Source organism: Salmo trutta, chromosome 18 (assembly GCF_901001165.1).
Source record: "Salmo trutta chromosome 18, fSalTru1.1, whole genome shotgun sequence".
In the NCBI taxonomy this organism is placed as follows: domain Eukaryota; kingdom Metazoa; phylum Chordata; class Actinopteri; order Salmoniformes; family Salmonidae; genus Salmo; species Salmo trutta.
Genome location: NC_042974.1, coordinates 33,814,219 through 33,830,290, shown reverse-complemented (window position 1 = coordinate 33,830,290; position 16,072 = coordinate 33,814,219). Strand labels below are relative to the sequence as shown.

Here is a 16,072-nt window from a genome sequence, read left to right as displayed (position 1 = left end):
TCCCTGACAGACATATTGTGTTCTTTCATCCTTCTGTAAAAAAGCTAATCGTTACACTGTCATTAAATATGATTATGTATCGACTATGAAACAAATAGGACATGGCCTGCTTATGAGTTGCCATGAAAGAAAGTTAGATGAATTCAACTGAAAATGGCGAGAACAGGCGTTTGTAGCTAAATGTTTTTGGTTAGCTTGAGAATAATAATTCAATGATTTATTATTCTACGATATGTATGTATTTATGTAATATAGTAGAATGTTATGAACTAACACTGAATCGTAGGAGCTAACTACTAGCTATGTAGAAGTTGGATTGAAGAACGCCCAGTGCTGCTTACCTGAAATGCCATCATCACACAGTCCTTCGTAGGTGTCCGCTATGACATCCTTTGTGTCGGAAAGAAGGCTGAACAGTAAAGGTTGCAGCCAAACTGACACTCAAATAATGGCCAAAATGGAAGGTGGTTGATAGCGGAATTAAATTGCAGTTTTGTTTTCAAATACATTTTTTGCTCTCAAATTATTTTTGGGGAATAAAATGCAAGAATAAAATGGAAGTTTTGCGCTCTTTTACAAAATATTTGATTGCAAAACATTTTTTTACTTTAAAGCCTCATTCTTGCTTTCAAAACAATTATTTTTTTTTTAAATAAAAAAGTTTTGCTCTCAACAAAAAGACACAAATGTACCTCCACAGCATATAAAAATTTGCCAGTGAATAACCAGACCTTCATACAAACTTGTTATGCAGAATTCTTGATGCACAACCGAAGGTGCTGCCATATCCTGCCAGCATGGCTACGAGCAAGACACTCAGGCGGAGAACGACGCAAGGAAGAGGGCGAGGAACGAGATGGGAGTAACAACAATTTGTTGCAAGTTGGGAAGGGGGGCTAATAGCTGAACATTAGACTATTCAACCGTTACTAAAGAATAGTCTAATAGCCAAGCTAGGTGTGAAAAACTCATCTCCTATCACAGACCAGATTTTCCCTAACGAACAAGGGGGAGTTAGAGCACTGATTATGCTTTTGTGTCCAAATGCACTACTGTGTCTCTAACTGACAATGAATGGGCAATATAAACCAAATAATAAACTAACAATTGTGCACGACTTCAAATGAAACAAGCAGGGAGCAGGTTTTGAACTCTCAACCTTCTTGCCCAAAGTCCACCAACAGCATGCTCAAGCCGCAGTCGATAGAGCGCGTCCTTGCGGTAGCTTGCTACTCAATGTAATAAAGTAATGACTTTTCAAATAAGTTACCTTACATGTTATGTTGGCTGACAATTTGTTAGCTACGCTGTCCTTACGAACCACATAGCATATCATTACAGCAGTATGTACCAGTATGTTAGCTATCTACCTAATGTTAGTAGTTATACATCAAACTTGCCAGTATATTAACGATAGGATATCTAACTACTCAACGTTTATGGACTTGATTGTTCCTGTCATTCTTAGGTTAGCTAAATGGTATAGTCATTGTGTGTTCTCAATGGACATTTGGGTGCTTTCGGAAATTCGCTCTGGCTATCTACTGCGATTTCAGAGCACTCTCGTGTGAGTGTACCAGAGCGCAGAATAATGAATTTACGAGCGCTCAACACCTGTTGAATATGGCCGGTGTCAGTAAACATCGGCAAAAAAAGCATAATGAAATTGTTTCCAGAAGCACAGTTACAATCACCAACACTCTGGCCTCTATGGGACCGGCGGGACGAATTCATCCCACCTACGAAACAGCCAGTGTAATCCTGTGGCGCGATTTTCAAAACGTTTGAAATGCTATTACTTCAATTTCTCAAACATATGACTATTTTACAGCTATTTAAAGACAAGACTCTCGTTAATCTAACCACACTGTCCGATTTCAAAAAGGCTTTACAACGAAAGCAAAACATTAGATTATGTCAGCAGAGTACCCAGCCAGAAATAATCAGACACCCATTTTTCAAGCTAGCATATAATGTCACAAAAACCCAGAAGACAGCTAAATGCAGCACTAACCTTTGATGATCTTCATCAGATGACACCCCTAGGACATTATGTTATACAATACATGCATGTTTTGTTCAATCAAGTTCATATTTATATCAAAAAACAGCTTTTTACATTAGCATGTGACGTTCAGAACTAGCATACCCCCCGCAAACTTCCGGTGAATTTACTAAATTACTCACGATAAACGTTCACAAAAAACATAACAATTATTTTAAGAATTATAGATACAGAACTCCTTTATGCAATCGCTATGTCCGATTTTAAAATAGCTTTTCGGCAAAAGCACATTTTGCAATATTCTGAGTAGATAGCTCGCCATCACGGGCTAGCTATTTTGACACCCACCAAGTTTGGCCCTCACCAAACTCCGATTTACTATAAGAAAAATTTGCAGGACAATATATATTGGTAACATTGGTCATGGCTTCCGAGTGGCACAGTGGTCTAAGGCACTGCATCTCATTGCAAGAGGCAACACTACAGCCCCTGGTTTGAATCCAGGCTGTATCACATCTGACCGTGATTGGGAGTCCCATAGTGCGGCGGACAATTGGCCCAGCGTCATCCGGGTTTGGCTGGGGTAGGCCGTCATTGTAAATAAGAATTTGTTCTGAACTGACTTGCCTAGTTAAATAAAGGTTCAATATACATTTTAAAAACCTAATCCAGCGAGTGTATCGTTTTGTTAGCAAGGAAGGAGAATTCTAGACCTGGGCGGACTGTGAGAGGATCACGTACAAACACAATGATATCCTTGGGCATGCTGTAGTCTTCAAATCTGGTGGATAAGTTTTCCCTCAGCTGCTTGATGAAATCTTCCATCACCTTTGTGACAATGTTGCGGCTGGTCCCTCTGCCTGTCATTTCTTCAGCGTGCTGAAGTTCAGTAGCCTTCCAGATGACAAGTCCAAATCGAACAACTCAAGCTTCCTAGTAAAGGTCTCAAATTTCTCCACCATATCCACGACTGTTTCCCTCTTCATTGTAACTGCAGATATAATGCATTTAAATGTCAGAATATGTCGCAAATAAAAGCTGTGTGTGCAGCTTGCTGTTAACTATTCAATGCTTCTGCGTCGGGCCTCTATATGGGGCAGGAAGGCCACTGAAGTTCTATGCTTAGATTCATAATTAGTCTGAGATTGAATTATTTGCAAACAGCGATATTTTCATTGCAAATAAGACACACTGGATTGGCATTGGGAAAAGATGGAGAGATGAACGCATATGTCTCTGTTCATTATTCTCTGAAACTTACATTTTCATTATCCACCTTTCTTCTTGATACTTTTTGAGAGCAACATTTTATCTTGCTATCAAGAAAATTGTTCTGAAGAAATATTGACATTAAAAAAAGTAGTGTAGCCTACAGTAGGCTACGTAGACCTGTTTTTCTCACCAATCAACGCACAGAGAAATAGACAAAAATAATAATTGAACAGAGACAGTGATTTTATGTGCGTAATCAGATCAAAATGAGCAGAAGCATAGCCTAGTGGTTTGAGCGTTGGACTAACCGAAAGGTTGAAAGTTCGAATACTCGAGCTGACAATGTACAAATCTGTTGTCCTGCCCCTGAACAAGGCCGTCATTGAAAAAAATAATTTGTTCTGAACTGACTTGCCTAGTTAAATAAAGGTAAAATCATCTTATTGTCACTGAATTTATTATGTACTAATCATATGTAGTGTAGGCCAATTAATTGTGCTAATATGATTCCTTATTTGTTCTAGCCCATCCGTCATCCAATTGTTATAATAGGATTTGAAGCAATAGCCTACCCGGGTGTGGTCAACTATTTCAGCACCGTTTCTCCCTGCTCTGAGACAAGCATGGGGACTGGTTTTGATAATTTTTTTTCACTGAATCTCCATTTGGGTATTGGTTAGCCTACAATTAGGGTGTGGAAATGGTCACGTTGTACAGCGCCATATTTTCCTATAGAAAACCCTGAGGGTTTTGCTTTTAATTTTTCTTCGAATAGAAACACCATAATATTAATCAAATGAATTAATCAAAATTTAAAATCAATCCCATATACTATGTTCTTACAAAAAAAGGTTTTAAATTCTCTAGTACAGCCAATATCACAAAAAGTAAAATACATCTCAAAGATGCCCTCTGGTGGTCAAACTTGCACTAACTAGCATTAATGACAACAATGGCTGAAAATTAAATAACGTGCCATAGAATTCTGCGTCAGCCCGCAAGGTGGGCTGAAGTACTACACAACTTTTACAGGAAGAACCACTGTATACAAAATGAAGATATACGGATTAACCACTACTACAACCTTTTCGGCCATATAACAAAGAACCAAGAGCAAAAACATACTGTATACATGACAATTTACAAAACTTAGAATCAGAACCCTTTGGATTCTCCCATTACATTGAATGAACTACAGGACAAGATACACACCCTCCAACCTGTAGTGATTCTTCTGTTGATGATGTAAATAATATTTGCTGGTCTGTGGTGTGTAATGAGGAGCAACCAGATGCTGTACTTGACACATTCCTGAAAAAGCGTATTCCAGTTATTAATAAGCATGCACCCATTAAGAAAATGACAGTAAAAACAGTTTAATACCCTTAGATTGATGAAAAATGTAAAAATGTATGGTTAAGAAGGATGAGGCAAAAGGTATGACAAATACGTCTGGCAGCACAACGTACTGAAAATTGAGAAATCATGTGACAAAACTAAATAAAAAGAAGAAGAAATTATACTATGAAGCAAAGATAAATGATAGTAAAAAGCTTAAATAACTACTTTAATGATTTTTCATTGGCAAGATTAGCAAACTTAGGCATGACATGCCAGCAACAAACGCTGACACTACACATCCAAGTATATCAGACCAAATTATGAAAGACAAGCATTGTCATTTTGAATTTCGTAAAGTGAGTGTGGAAGAGGTAAAAAAAAATACTGTTGTCTATTATCAATGACAAGCCAACATGGTTGGAAAATTACTGAGCATGACAGCGCCACTCCTATTTGCCATGTCTTCAATTTAAATTACTAGAAAGTGTGTGCCCTCAGTCCTGGAGTGAAGAAAACTTGTAATTCCACTACCTGACTAGTAAAGCCCCCTTTACTGGCTCAAATAGCCAACCAACCACCCTGTTACCAAACCTTAGTAAACTTTTAGAAAAAATGGTGTGTGACCAGATACAATGCTATTTTACTGTAACAAATTGACAACAGACTTTCATTTCAGTACGCTTACAGGGAAGGACATTCAAGCACAGACCTTACACAAATGACTGATGATTGGCTGAGAGAAATTGATGATAAAAAGGTTGGGGGGCTTTTTTGTTCGACTTCAGTGCAGCTTTTGACATTATCGATCATAATCTGCTGCTGGGAAAACTTGTGTGTTGTGGCTTTACACACCCTGCTATATTGTAGTTAGAGGGTGTTGTTTATTGGAAGCCTCTCCAACATAATCCAGGTAGAATCAAGAATTCCCAAGGGCAGCTGTCTAGGCCGCTTACTTTTTTCAAACTTTACTAACGACATTCCACTGTCGTTGTGTCTATGTATGCAAATGACTCTTGTGTCTATGTATGCAAATGACTCAACACTATACACATCAGCTACTACAGTGACTGAAATGAATGCAACACTTACCTAAGAGTTGCAGTTTGTTTCAGAATGGATGGCAAGGAATAATTTAGTCCTAAATATTTCAAAAACCAAAAGCAATGTATTTTGGACAAATCATTCACTAAACCCTAAACTTGAACTAAATCGTGTAATGAATAATGTGGAAAGTGAGCACATTGAGGTGACTAAACTGCTTGGAGTAACCCTGGATTGTAAACCATCATGGTCAAAACATATTGATACAAAAGTAGTTAAGATGGGGAGAAGTCTGTCCATAATAAAGCACTGACCTGCCTTCTTAACCACACTATCAACAAGGCAGGTCCTACACAAATATACAATAACAAATATCAGTTTTAGCAGAAGGACAGAGTCTTGGTTTGCGTGCGCTATGAAGACATTGCACACCTGCTAAAATCTGTTTCCTATTGGACATACTTCTTTCCGTAAGAAATATTATAGTTTGACTACATTTTAGGGTATCTGAGGAGTAAGTAGAAACATATTTTGACTTGTTGAAACAAGGTTTAGGGGTAGACTTTCGGATTCCTTTCTCTGCAGGTGGAACGAGTGGATTACTCAAATTGATGGCACCAACTAAACTGACTTTTTGGGATATAAAGAAGGATTTTATCTAACAAAACGACTACATGTTACAGCTGGGACCTTTGGATGAGAAATCAGAGGAATTTTTTCAAAAAGTAAGTGAATATTTAATCGTTATTTGTGAATGTATGAAACCTGTGCCGGTGGAAAAATATTTTGATCTGGGGCACCGTCTTCAAACAATCGCATGGCATGTTTTCGCTTTAATAGCTACTGTAAATCGGACAGTGCAGTTAGATGAACAAGAATTTAAGCTTTCAGCCAATATAAGACACTTATATGTACATAAATGTTTGAAACCCTCTGCACCTACAGTCACTGTTTATCACTCATTCTTCATTCTTTCCACCCACTCTCACAAACTCCATCTCACTCTTTCTCTCTCTCTCTCCCCTCCCTCAATTACCCCTCTCTCTATCTCTCTGACTAACTTATTTCCCCATCTCTTGTTCTATTTTTTCTCCCCTTATTCTCTCTTCCTCTGTCTTTATCTGCCTATCCTCCTTCCATCCAACCCAATCCATCTATCTGACTCATCTATATTTTTCATATCTGTCCTTGCCACCCTCTGAGAGAAAATGGCTTTTTCCAATGTGACATCAGGATCAATGACAACATTGTCCTTGGTGCTGAACATTCTATAACAAGTCACAATAACTACAACAACTACGTACAAACTGTCTTTTCACTCCTCCAGGTATCTCAATGACGAAGCTCTCAATATATTTCAATGGCAGTAAGCATATTTATAAAGCGGTATCTGACAGCTAACCCAGAGCAGTCTTCTCTAGATACCAACCTCTAACTCTCTCTTTCTTTCCCTGCTGATACCTCCAGCACCAGTTCACTGGTGCTATCTCCCTCCATCCACCTCCCCCTCCCCCTCTCCTCTTCCCTCGCCTGCTCCATACTCACACAAAGTACTTTTCAAACATCATCACTTATTCCTTTCCTCTGTGTACGTGGCAGCCTGCCCAGTGCTCAGGGGTTACCATTTTAAATGGAGAGAGGTTCTGGTGGGTGGGTGGTAGTATGCTTTGTGCATCATAACAGGTCATCTCTGGTTCTAATTCGGATTGCCTCCAGGGGCGTGATACCGTGGTTTGGGGGTGGCAGCACTACCACTAGACCAGCCCTCAACACAAAACCAAATTCTCTGGTTGATGTTTGGTACATGATTACCTTGACTTCAGTTTGAAGGTGGATTTGCTTACCTTGATGATGATGATAAATTTGGTGTACAGGTCTCTGCTGACTGGTTTCAGGAGCAGGAGCGCTGCAGTCGTCCTGTTCAGGGAAAAGTACTCTGAGTACGTTGAGGGCTGACCTGAGGTAAAACAAAGAATGAATATTGCTTTTCTTGTGATTTTGGGCATGAATGCTGACCAGTGATAATACATTAGTAATTGGACAATAAAGATTTGAAGTGGGATAGTGGGATTGATCATGCAAACATGCATGTGTGTGACTGGAAGCTCAGTGAGGAACCTACCAACCAGTATGTAGTAATGGATCCCTGGCCTTTTAGAGGGGGGCTGGATGTTCCTGTCCATGTCCACAGCTCGGATAGGTGGGGTCACCCCCAGCGGGTTCAGTTCTCTCTGAAAAGGAGGCAGGGAGGAAAAAGGGGGGAGTCAGAAACCAATGAACTGTGTTAGTGGTTAGTATCGCCCATTACAATGTTAAGCCTTTTGCAACCAAGGGAACATTTATTAAATGTACAGTGCCTTCAGAAAGTATTCACACCCCATGTTTTTTTCACATTTTGTTGTGTTACAGCCTGAATTTTGTGTCACTGGCCTACACACAAAACCCCATAATGTCAAAGTGGAATTATGTTTATAGAAATGTTTACAAATTAATAAAAAATTAACAGCTGAAATGTCTTGCATCAATAAGTATTCAGCCCCTATGTTATGGCAAGCCTAAATAAGTTTAGGAATAACAATTTCTTTAAGTCACATAATAAGTTGCATGGACTCACTCTGTGCGCAATATTAGTGTTTAGCATGATTGTTACAACTACCTCATCTCTGTAGCCAACACATACAATTATCTGTAAGGCCCCTTAGTTGAGCGGTGCATTTCAAACACAGATTCAACCACAAAGACCAGGGAGGTTTTCCAATTCCTCGAAAAGAAGGGACAGCCCTTTGATCATGGGGACATTATTAATTACACATTGGATGGTGTATCAATACACCCAGTCACTACAAAGATACAAGTGTCCTTCCTAACTCAGTTGCCAGAGAGGAAGGACAACGCTCAGGTATTTCACCATGAGACAAATTATGGCTTTACTACAGTTACAGAGTTTAATTGCTGTGATAGGAGAAAACTGAAGATTGATCAACAACATTGCAGTTACTCTCCAATACTAACCTAAATGAGAGTGAAAAGAGGGAAGCCTGGACAGAATAATAATATTATCTTTGCCATAAGGCATCCTGTTTGCAATAAGGCAAAAAAGTAGAACTGCAAAAATGTGGCAAAGAAATTCACTTTATGTCCTGAATACAAAGACTTATAGTGCATTCGGAAAGAATTCAGACCCGTTGACTTTTTCCACATTTTGTTACGTTACAGCCTTATTCTAAAATGGATTAAATATTTTTTTCCCCTCATTCATCTACACACAATACCAGATAAAGACACAGCAAAAACAGGATTTTGACATTTTGGCAAATGTATTAAAAATGTTAAACTGAAATATCACATTTACATAAGTATTCAGACCCTTTACTCAGTACTTTGTTGAAGTAACTTTGGCAACGATTACAGCCTCGAGACTTCTGCATTCTTCTCTGCAGATCCTCTCAAGCTCTGTTAGGTTGGATGGGGAGCGTCGCTGCACAGCTATTTTCAGGTCTTACCAGAGATGTTCGATCAGGTTCAAGTCTGGGCTCTGGCTGGACCACTCAAGGACATTCAGAGACTTGTCCCGAAGCCACTCCTGTGTTGTCTTGGCTGTGTGCTTAGGGTTGTTGTCCTGTTGGATGGTGAACCTTCACCCCATCTGAAGTCCTGAGCGCTTTTCTCCATTCATCTTTCCCTTGACCCTGACTAGTCTCCCAGTCCTAGCCGCTGAAAAACATCCCCACAGCATGATGCTGCCACCACCATGCTTCACAGTAGGGATGGTGCCAGGTTTCCTCCACACGTCACGCTTAGCATTCAGGCCAAGGAGTTCATTCTTGGTTTCATCAGACCAGTGAATCTTGTTTCTCATGGTCTGAGAGTCTGTTTCCAAACTTCTTCCATTTAAGAATGATGGAGGCCACTGTGTTCTTGGGGACCTTCAATGCTGCAGACATTTTGTGGTAACCTTTCCCCTGGTCTGAGCCTCAACACAATCCTGTTTTGGTGCTCTATGGACAATTCCTTCAACTTCATGGCTTCGATTTTGCTCTGACATGCACTGTCAACTGTGGGACCTTATTTAGACAGGTGTGTTCCTTTCCAAATCATATCCAATCAATTGAATTTACCACAGGTGGAGTCCAATCAAAGATGTAGAAACATCTCAAGGATGATCAATGGAAACAGGATGCACCTGAGCTCAACTTCGAGTCTCATAGCAAAGGGACTGAATACTTATGTAAATAAGATCTTTTTGTTTTATATTGTTTTGAAATTTGCAAAAATTCTAAAAACATGTTGTCGCTTTGTCATTATGGGGTAATGCGTGTAGATTGATGTGGAAAAGTTTTTATTTAATACATTGTAGAATAATGCTGTAACGTAACAAAATGTGGAAAAAGTCAAGGGGTCTGAATACTTTCCAAATGCACTGTAGGTAGGGGTAAAGTGACAAGGCAAAATAATGGATAATAGACAGTAGCAACAGTGCATGTGATGAGCGTGGAGGTGTGTAAGTGTGTGTGTGGTGACAGTGTGCCTGTGTGTGCATGTTATATGTGAGTGAGTGTGTGTATGTATTGGAGTGTTCGTGTAAGTATGTGTGAGTGTGGGGGTAGTGTGTGTGCATAGAGTCCAGTGTGTGTGCATAGAGTCACACACACTGTGACTCTATGCACACACACTTGGGGGTAGAAGCTTATGGCTTGGGGGTAGCTCTCCAGTACTGCTTGACATTTGGTAACAAAGCTTACAGTCTATGACTTGGGTGGCTGGAGTCTTTGACAATTTTAGGGCCTTTCTCTGACACCGCCTGGTATTTACAGTTGAAGTCAGAAAATTACATACACCTTAGCCAAATATATTTAAATTCAGTTTTTCACAATTCCTGACATTTAATCCTAGTAAAAATGCCCTGTTTTAGGTCAGTTAGAATCACCACTTTATTTTAAGAATGTTAAATGTCAGAAAAATAGTAGAGAGAATGATTTATTTCAGCTTTTATTTCTGTCATCACATTCCCAGTGGGTCAGAAGTTTACATACACTCAATTCATATTTGGTAGCATTGCCTTTAGATTGTTTAACTTGGATCAAATGTTTTGGGTAGTATTCCACAAGCTTCCCACAATAAGTTGGGTGAATGCTGTCCCATTCCTCCTGACAGAGCTGGTGTAACTGAGTTAGGTATGTAGGCCTCCTTGCTCGCACACGCTTTTTCAGTTCTGCCCACAAATATTCTGTAGGATTGAGGTCATGGCTTTGTGATGACCACTCTAATACCTTGACTTTGTTGTCCTTAAGCCATTTTTCCACAACTTTGGAAGTATGCTTGGGGTCATTGTCCATTTGGAAGACCCATTTGCGACCAAGCTTTAACTTCCTAACTGATGTCTTGAGATGTTGCTAAATTATATCCACATAATTTCCCTTCCTCTTGATGCCATCTATTTTCTGAAGTGCACCAGTACCTCCTGCAATAAAGCACCCCCACAACATGATGAGGCCACCCCCGTGCTTCAGGGTTGGGATGTTGTTCTTCGGCCTTTTTCCTCCAAACATACGATGGTCATTATGGCCAAAAAGTTATATTTTTGTTTCATCAGACCAGAGGACATTTCTCCAAAAAGTACGATCTTTGTCCCCATGTGCAGTTGCAAACCGTAGTCTGGCTTTATTATATATATTTTTTGAGATTGATTTGCATTTTTTGCACCAAAGTACGTTCATCTCTAGGAGACAGAACGCGTCTCCTTCCTGAGCGGTATGACGGCTGCGTGGTCCCATGGTGTTTATACTTGCGTACTATTGTTTGTACATTTGAACGTGGTACCTTCAGGTGTTTGGAAATTGCTCCCAAGGATGAACCAGATATGTGGAGGTCTACAATTTTTTTTCTGACGTCTTGGCTGATTTCTTTTGATTTTCCCATGATGTCAAGCAAAGAGGCACTGAGTTTGAAGGTAGGCCTTGAAATACAACCACAGGTACACCTCCAATTGACTCAAATGAAGTCAATTAGCCTGTCAGAAGCTTCTAAAGCCATGACATCATTTTCTGGAATTTTCCAAGCTGTTTAAAGACATTGTCAACTTAGTGTATGTAAACTTCTGACCCACTGGAATTGTGATACAGTGAATTATAAGTGAAATAATCTGTCTGTAAACAATTGTTGGAAAAATGACTTGTTGTCATGCACAAAGTAGATGTCGTAACCGACTTGCCAAAACTATATTTTGTTAACAAGAAATTTGTGGAGTGGTTGAAAACAAGTTTTAATGACTCCAACCTAAGTGTACGTAAACTTTCGACTTCAACTGTAGGTCCTGGGTGGCAGGGAGTTCGGCCCCAACTTGACAGAGCTTGAATAATCTTTAAAAGAATAATTGGCAAATATTAAACTCATTTATGTTGAATACTTATTGACTGAAGACATTTCAGCTTTTCATTTTTAATTAATTTGTAAACATTTCTAAAAACATAATTCCACTTTGACATTATGGGGTATTGTGTGTATTCCAGTGACACAAGATATGAATTTAAAATATTAATATTAAAATATTAATTTTAAATTCAGGTTTCTAAAAGTCAAGGGGTATGAATACTTCCTGAAGGCACTGTAAGTTCCCAAGTCAAACTTTAGTGGCTCATCCTCTCTGTCTGTTGCTGGGTTTTGCCTACAGTAAAACACAGGAGATGAGAGGTTGCAGTTGCACACAAACACACACTTGCACTCAATCACTTCCCGTTCCCCTACAAACGCACAAAGCCTACAGTACACCCCTCACAGTGTGGTTCATACCGGTTGGGTGAACTCTGGTATGGTGATGCGGTAGGTGAGGGGGTTGCAGTCATGGGTGTTGTTGACCAGGACACAGGGCAGGAACATAGGCCCCAGGTCATCTCCATCCAGAACGTCTATGGTCAGCGTGGTCGTAGCAGTCCGCCTGTTGGCATCGTACAGGGTACGGTCCTATAGGACGGAAGTCAACATTGTTACTTACCAAAGCCATGAATGAACAACACTTTCAAATATAATCAATAAAAATGAATCAATCAATCATGAGACCAATTTCTCTTTTCAATTCCATGGTCAACTTCATAAAGTTACTGAACATTTAGGTTGAGAAATACATTTCATCATCACTCTACCTCTACGTCAAATATCAATTGTAACAACCACTCCTCTATTTTCCTACATTTAAAATGAGTCTTTACCATCTTAAGACACTCAGAGATATTCGACATGTACCCCTACTCAAGGAATCAGATTCTAGAAAGCATTGTGTACAGTTATCTTTTTCAAGGACACCAATATACAGACAGTACAGAAACGCACATGCACACGAGAAATTATAAAAGTAATTGCAGTATATTTTCTGGCAATTTCCTTCTCCCAATACTCTCTGAGCAGCACTTCACATTGTCACAATAATTGAACCCTGACATAAGCAGCAGAGGTCCAAATAATGCCATGTCATCCATATTTACTGGGGAAACAAAGCAAATAAATCCCTTTCCTCTGTTCCTCTTTCTATTAGTCTGTCTGTCTCTGTGACATTCTGTCTTCTCTCTATCTCAATCCCTTTTTCCTCTCTTCATTTTCTTCTTCTTCTCCTGTGTAATCATACTGTCAAAATCAAATAAAATTTTATTTGTCACATGCGCCGGATACAAGATGTGTAGACCTTATAGTGAAATGCTTACTTACAAGCCCTTAACCAACAATGCAGTTTTAAGAAATACCTGAAAAAAGTAAGATAAAAATAACAAATAATTAAAGAGCAGCAGTAAAAATAACAATAGTGGAGCTATATACAGGGGGTAAAAGATCAGAGTCAATGTGCGGGGGCACCAGTGTCGAGGTAATTGAGGTAATATGTACGTAGGTAGAGTTATTAAAGTGACTATGCATAGATAATAACAGAGAATAGCAGCAGCGTACGTAGTCTGGGTTGACATTTGATTAGATGTTCAGGAATCTTATGGCTTGGGGTAGAAGCTGTTTAGAGGCCTTTTGGACACAGACTTTGCGTTCTGGTACCGCTTGCTGTGCAGTAGCAGAGAGAACAGTTGATGACTAGGGTGGCTGGAGTCTTTGACATTTTTTAGGGCCTTCCTCTAACACCTCCTGGTATAGAGGTCTTGGATGGCAGGAAGCTTGGCCCTAGTGATGTATTGGGCCGTACGCACTACCCTCTGTAGTGCCTTGCGGTCGGAGGCCGCAGTTGCCATACCAGGCAGTGATGCAACCTGTCAGGATGCTCTCGATGGTGCAGCTGTAAAACCTTTTGAGGATCCGAGGACCCATGCCTTAATATTTTCAGTCTCCTGAGGGGGAATAGGTTTTGTCGTGCCCTCTTCACAACTGTCATGGTGTGCTTGGACCATGTTAGTTTGTTGGTGATGTGGACGCCAAGGAACTTGAAGCTCACAAACTGCTCCACAACAGCCTTGTCGAAGAGAATGGGGGTGTGCTCGGTTCTCATTTACCTGTAGTCCACAATCATCTCCTTTGTCTTGATCACATTGAGGGAGAGGTTGTTGTCCTTGCACCACACGGTCAGGTCTCTGACCTCCTACCTATAGGCTGTCTCATCGTTGTCGTGATCAGGCCTACCACTGTTGTGTCATCTGCAAACTTAATGATGGTGTTGGAGTCGTGCCTGGCTGTGCAGTCATGAGTGAACAGGGAGTACAGGAGGGGACTGAGCTTGCACCCCTGAGGGGTCCTTGTATTGAGGATCAGCGTGGCAGATGTGTTGTTACCTACCCTTACCACCTGGGGGCGGCCCGTCAGGATGTCCAGGATCCAGTTGCATAGGGAGGTGTTTAGTCCCAGGGTCCCTAGCTTAGTGATGAGCTTTGAGGGCACTATGGCATTGAACGCTGAACTGTAGTCAATGAATAGCATTCTCACATAGGTGTTCATTTTGTCAAGGTGGGAAAGGGAAGTGTGAAGTGCAATAGAAATGGCATCATCTGTGGATCTGTTAGGGGGGAATGCAAATTGGTGTTGGTCTAGAGTTTCTTGGATAATGGTGTTGATAATGGTCACAGGTAGCATAACAGTGTCCGATTCATAATCCTTGTCAGGGACTCCTCATGGCTATTGACCAGGAGAAATAGGTACGGCCTACGACCTTTATTTAACTAGGCAAGTCAGTTAAGAACAAATTGTTATTTTTAATGACGGCCTACTCCGGCCAAACCCGGACAACGCTGGGCCAATTGTGCGCCGCCCTATGGAACTCCCAATCACGGCCGGATGTAAGACAGCATGGATTCAAACCAGGTACTATAATGATACATCTTGCACTGAGATGCAGTGCCTTAGACCGCTGCGCCACTCGGGAGCCCAAACCAGCCTCATTAGCACCACTTGATTTCCCATATGTCTGCCTCCCTCCTGTAGCCTGTTGGTAGTCTGGGGGCCACTGAACTTGCTCTAGTAAAAGCTCTAATTAAATCTATCCTGATATGCTAAACTGTTAGCCTATAAACTATAATCTGACAGAGCTCCAAAGAGAGCCTGGAGTCTTTATGCAAATTAGGAAATAAATAATTATGGCAACATGAAGGAGGGACCGACATTTCAGTTAGGTAGTTCTGGACTCAAAGTAATTATGGGTTAGGTAAATGTTACGCTATTTGTAAAGCTGTGTTTATGTGTTTGTCTCTTTGTTTCTTTGAGACCTTGGGACTATAAGGTTCTATCTGATATATTTGTCAAAAATAAATTAGTCACTTATGAGTTAGCTCTTCATATGTCTAGGAAAAATATTTAAAACTAGAAAGTTCTATCTGCATAAACCCCATTTGAACTTGGCGCTATAAGGTTGCATCTGCAATCCAATCACAAGCCTGAACAAATACAGACGGACCAATCTGAACATGTCTTTGCCATATCCCTTTAAGTATGATCTAAGCAAAAAAAACAACACAGTCAGAAATCTTAAAGTAAATGATGTTGTCACATCATTGTTCAGTTATGACAGTAATTCGTCTGATGATCATAATACATTTCTTAATGTATTTGAAATGTGTTCTATTTTGGTAAAATAGTGTCATTCAATAATTTATGTATTCAAAAAGCTACTAGTTCAGAAGTGTGAGTTAGAACCTTAACATTTCAGAGCCATAAGGTTCTATCTACGATTATACCCTACTAAAAAAAAAAAGATTTACAAATGTCTCAGGATTTTGATATTCTGCACTCTATGTACCTTTAACAATAGAACTGCTAAAGCAGTCATTTTGACTGCTCATGATTGTACTTATTTTTAAGTCATGCCGCCGTCCGTCGTTGACTTTTCCTAAATAGGTCTATATAACAGACTGCTGGTGTTAGAATCTTAATATCACAAACAGAACTGGAGTTATAACCAGTTTTAGGAGGGCATGTCATTTTTTCAATGTTTTTTCCCATTTCCCCTCCTTCTTCTAACACTAGGGCCTGCTCCGCTCCTTCTTCTGACAGTTGAAA

At 40.0% G+C, this 16,072-nt stretch overlaps 1 protein-coding gene across 6 annotated transcripts in view; it reads right to left on the bottom strand.

Annotated features, from left to right (window-relative positions):
• The window catches only part of LOC115153216 (protocadherin-15-like), a 324,073-nt gene that overhangs the window by 193,908 nt on the left and 114,093 nt on the right, over positions 1-16,072 (bottom strand). For all 6 annotated transcript variants that reach the window (XM_029698418.1, XM_029698421.1, XM_029698420.1 and 3 more), the window contains 3 exons: positions 12,389-12,559; positions 7,722-7,830; positions 7,444-7,556 (listed from right to left, as the gene is read on the bottom strand). In XM_029698418.1, the coding sequence (XP_029554278.1) occupies positions 7,444-7,556; positions 7,722-7,830; positions 12,389-12,559 (393 nt within the window). The remainder of the gene's footprint in view (positions 1-7,443; positions 7,557-7,721; positions 7,831-12,388; positions 12,560-16,072) is intronic.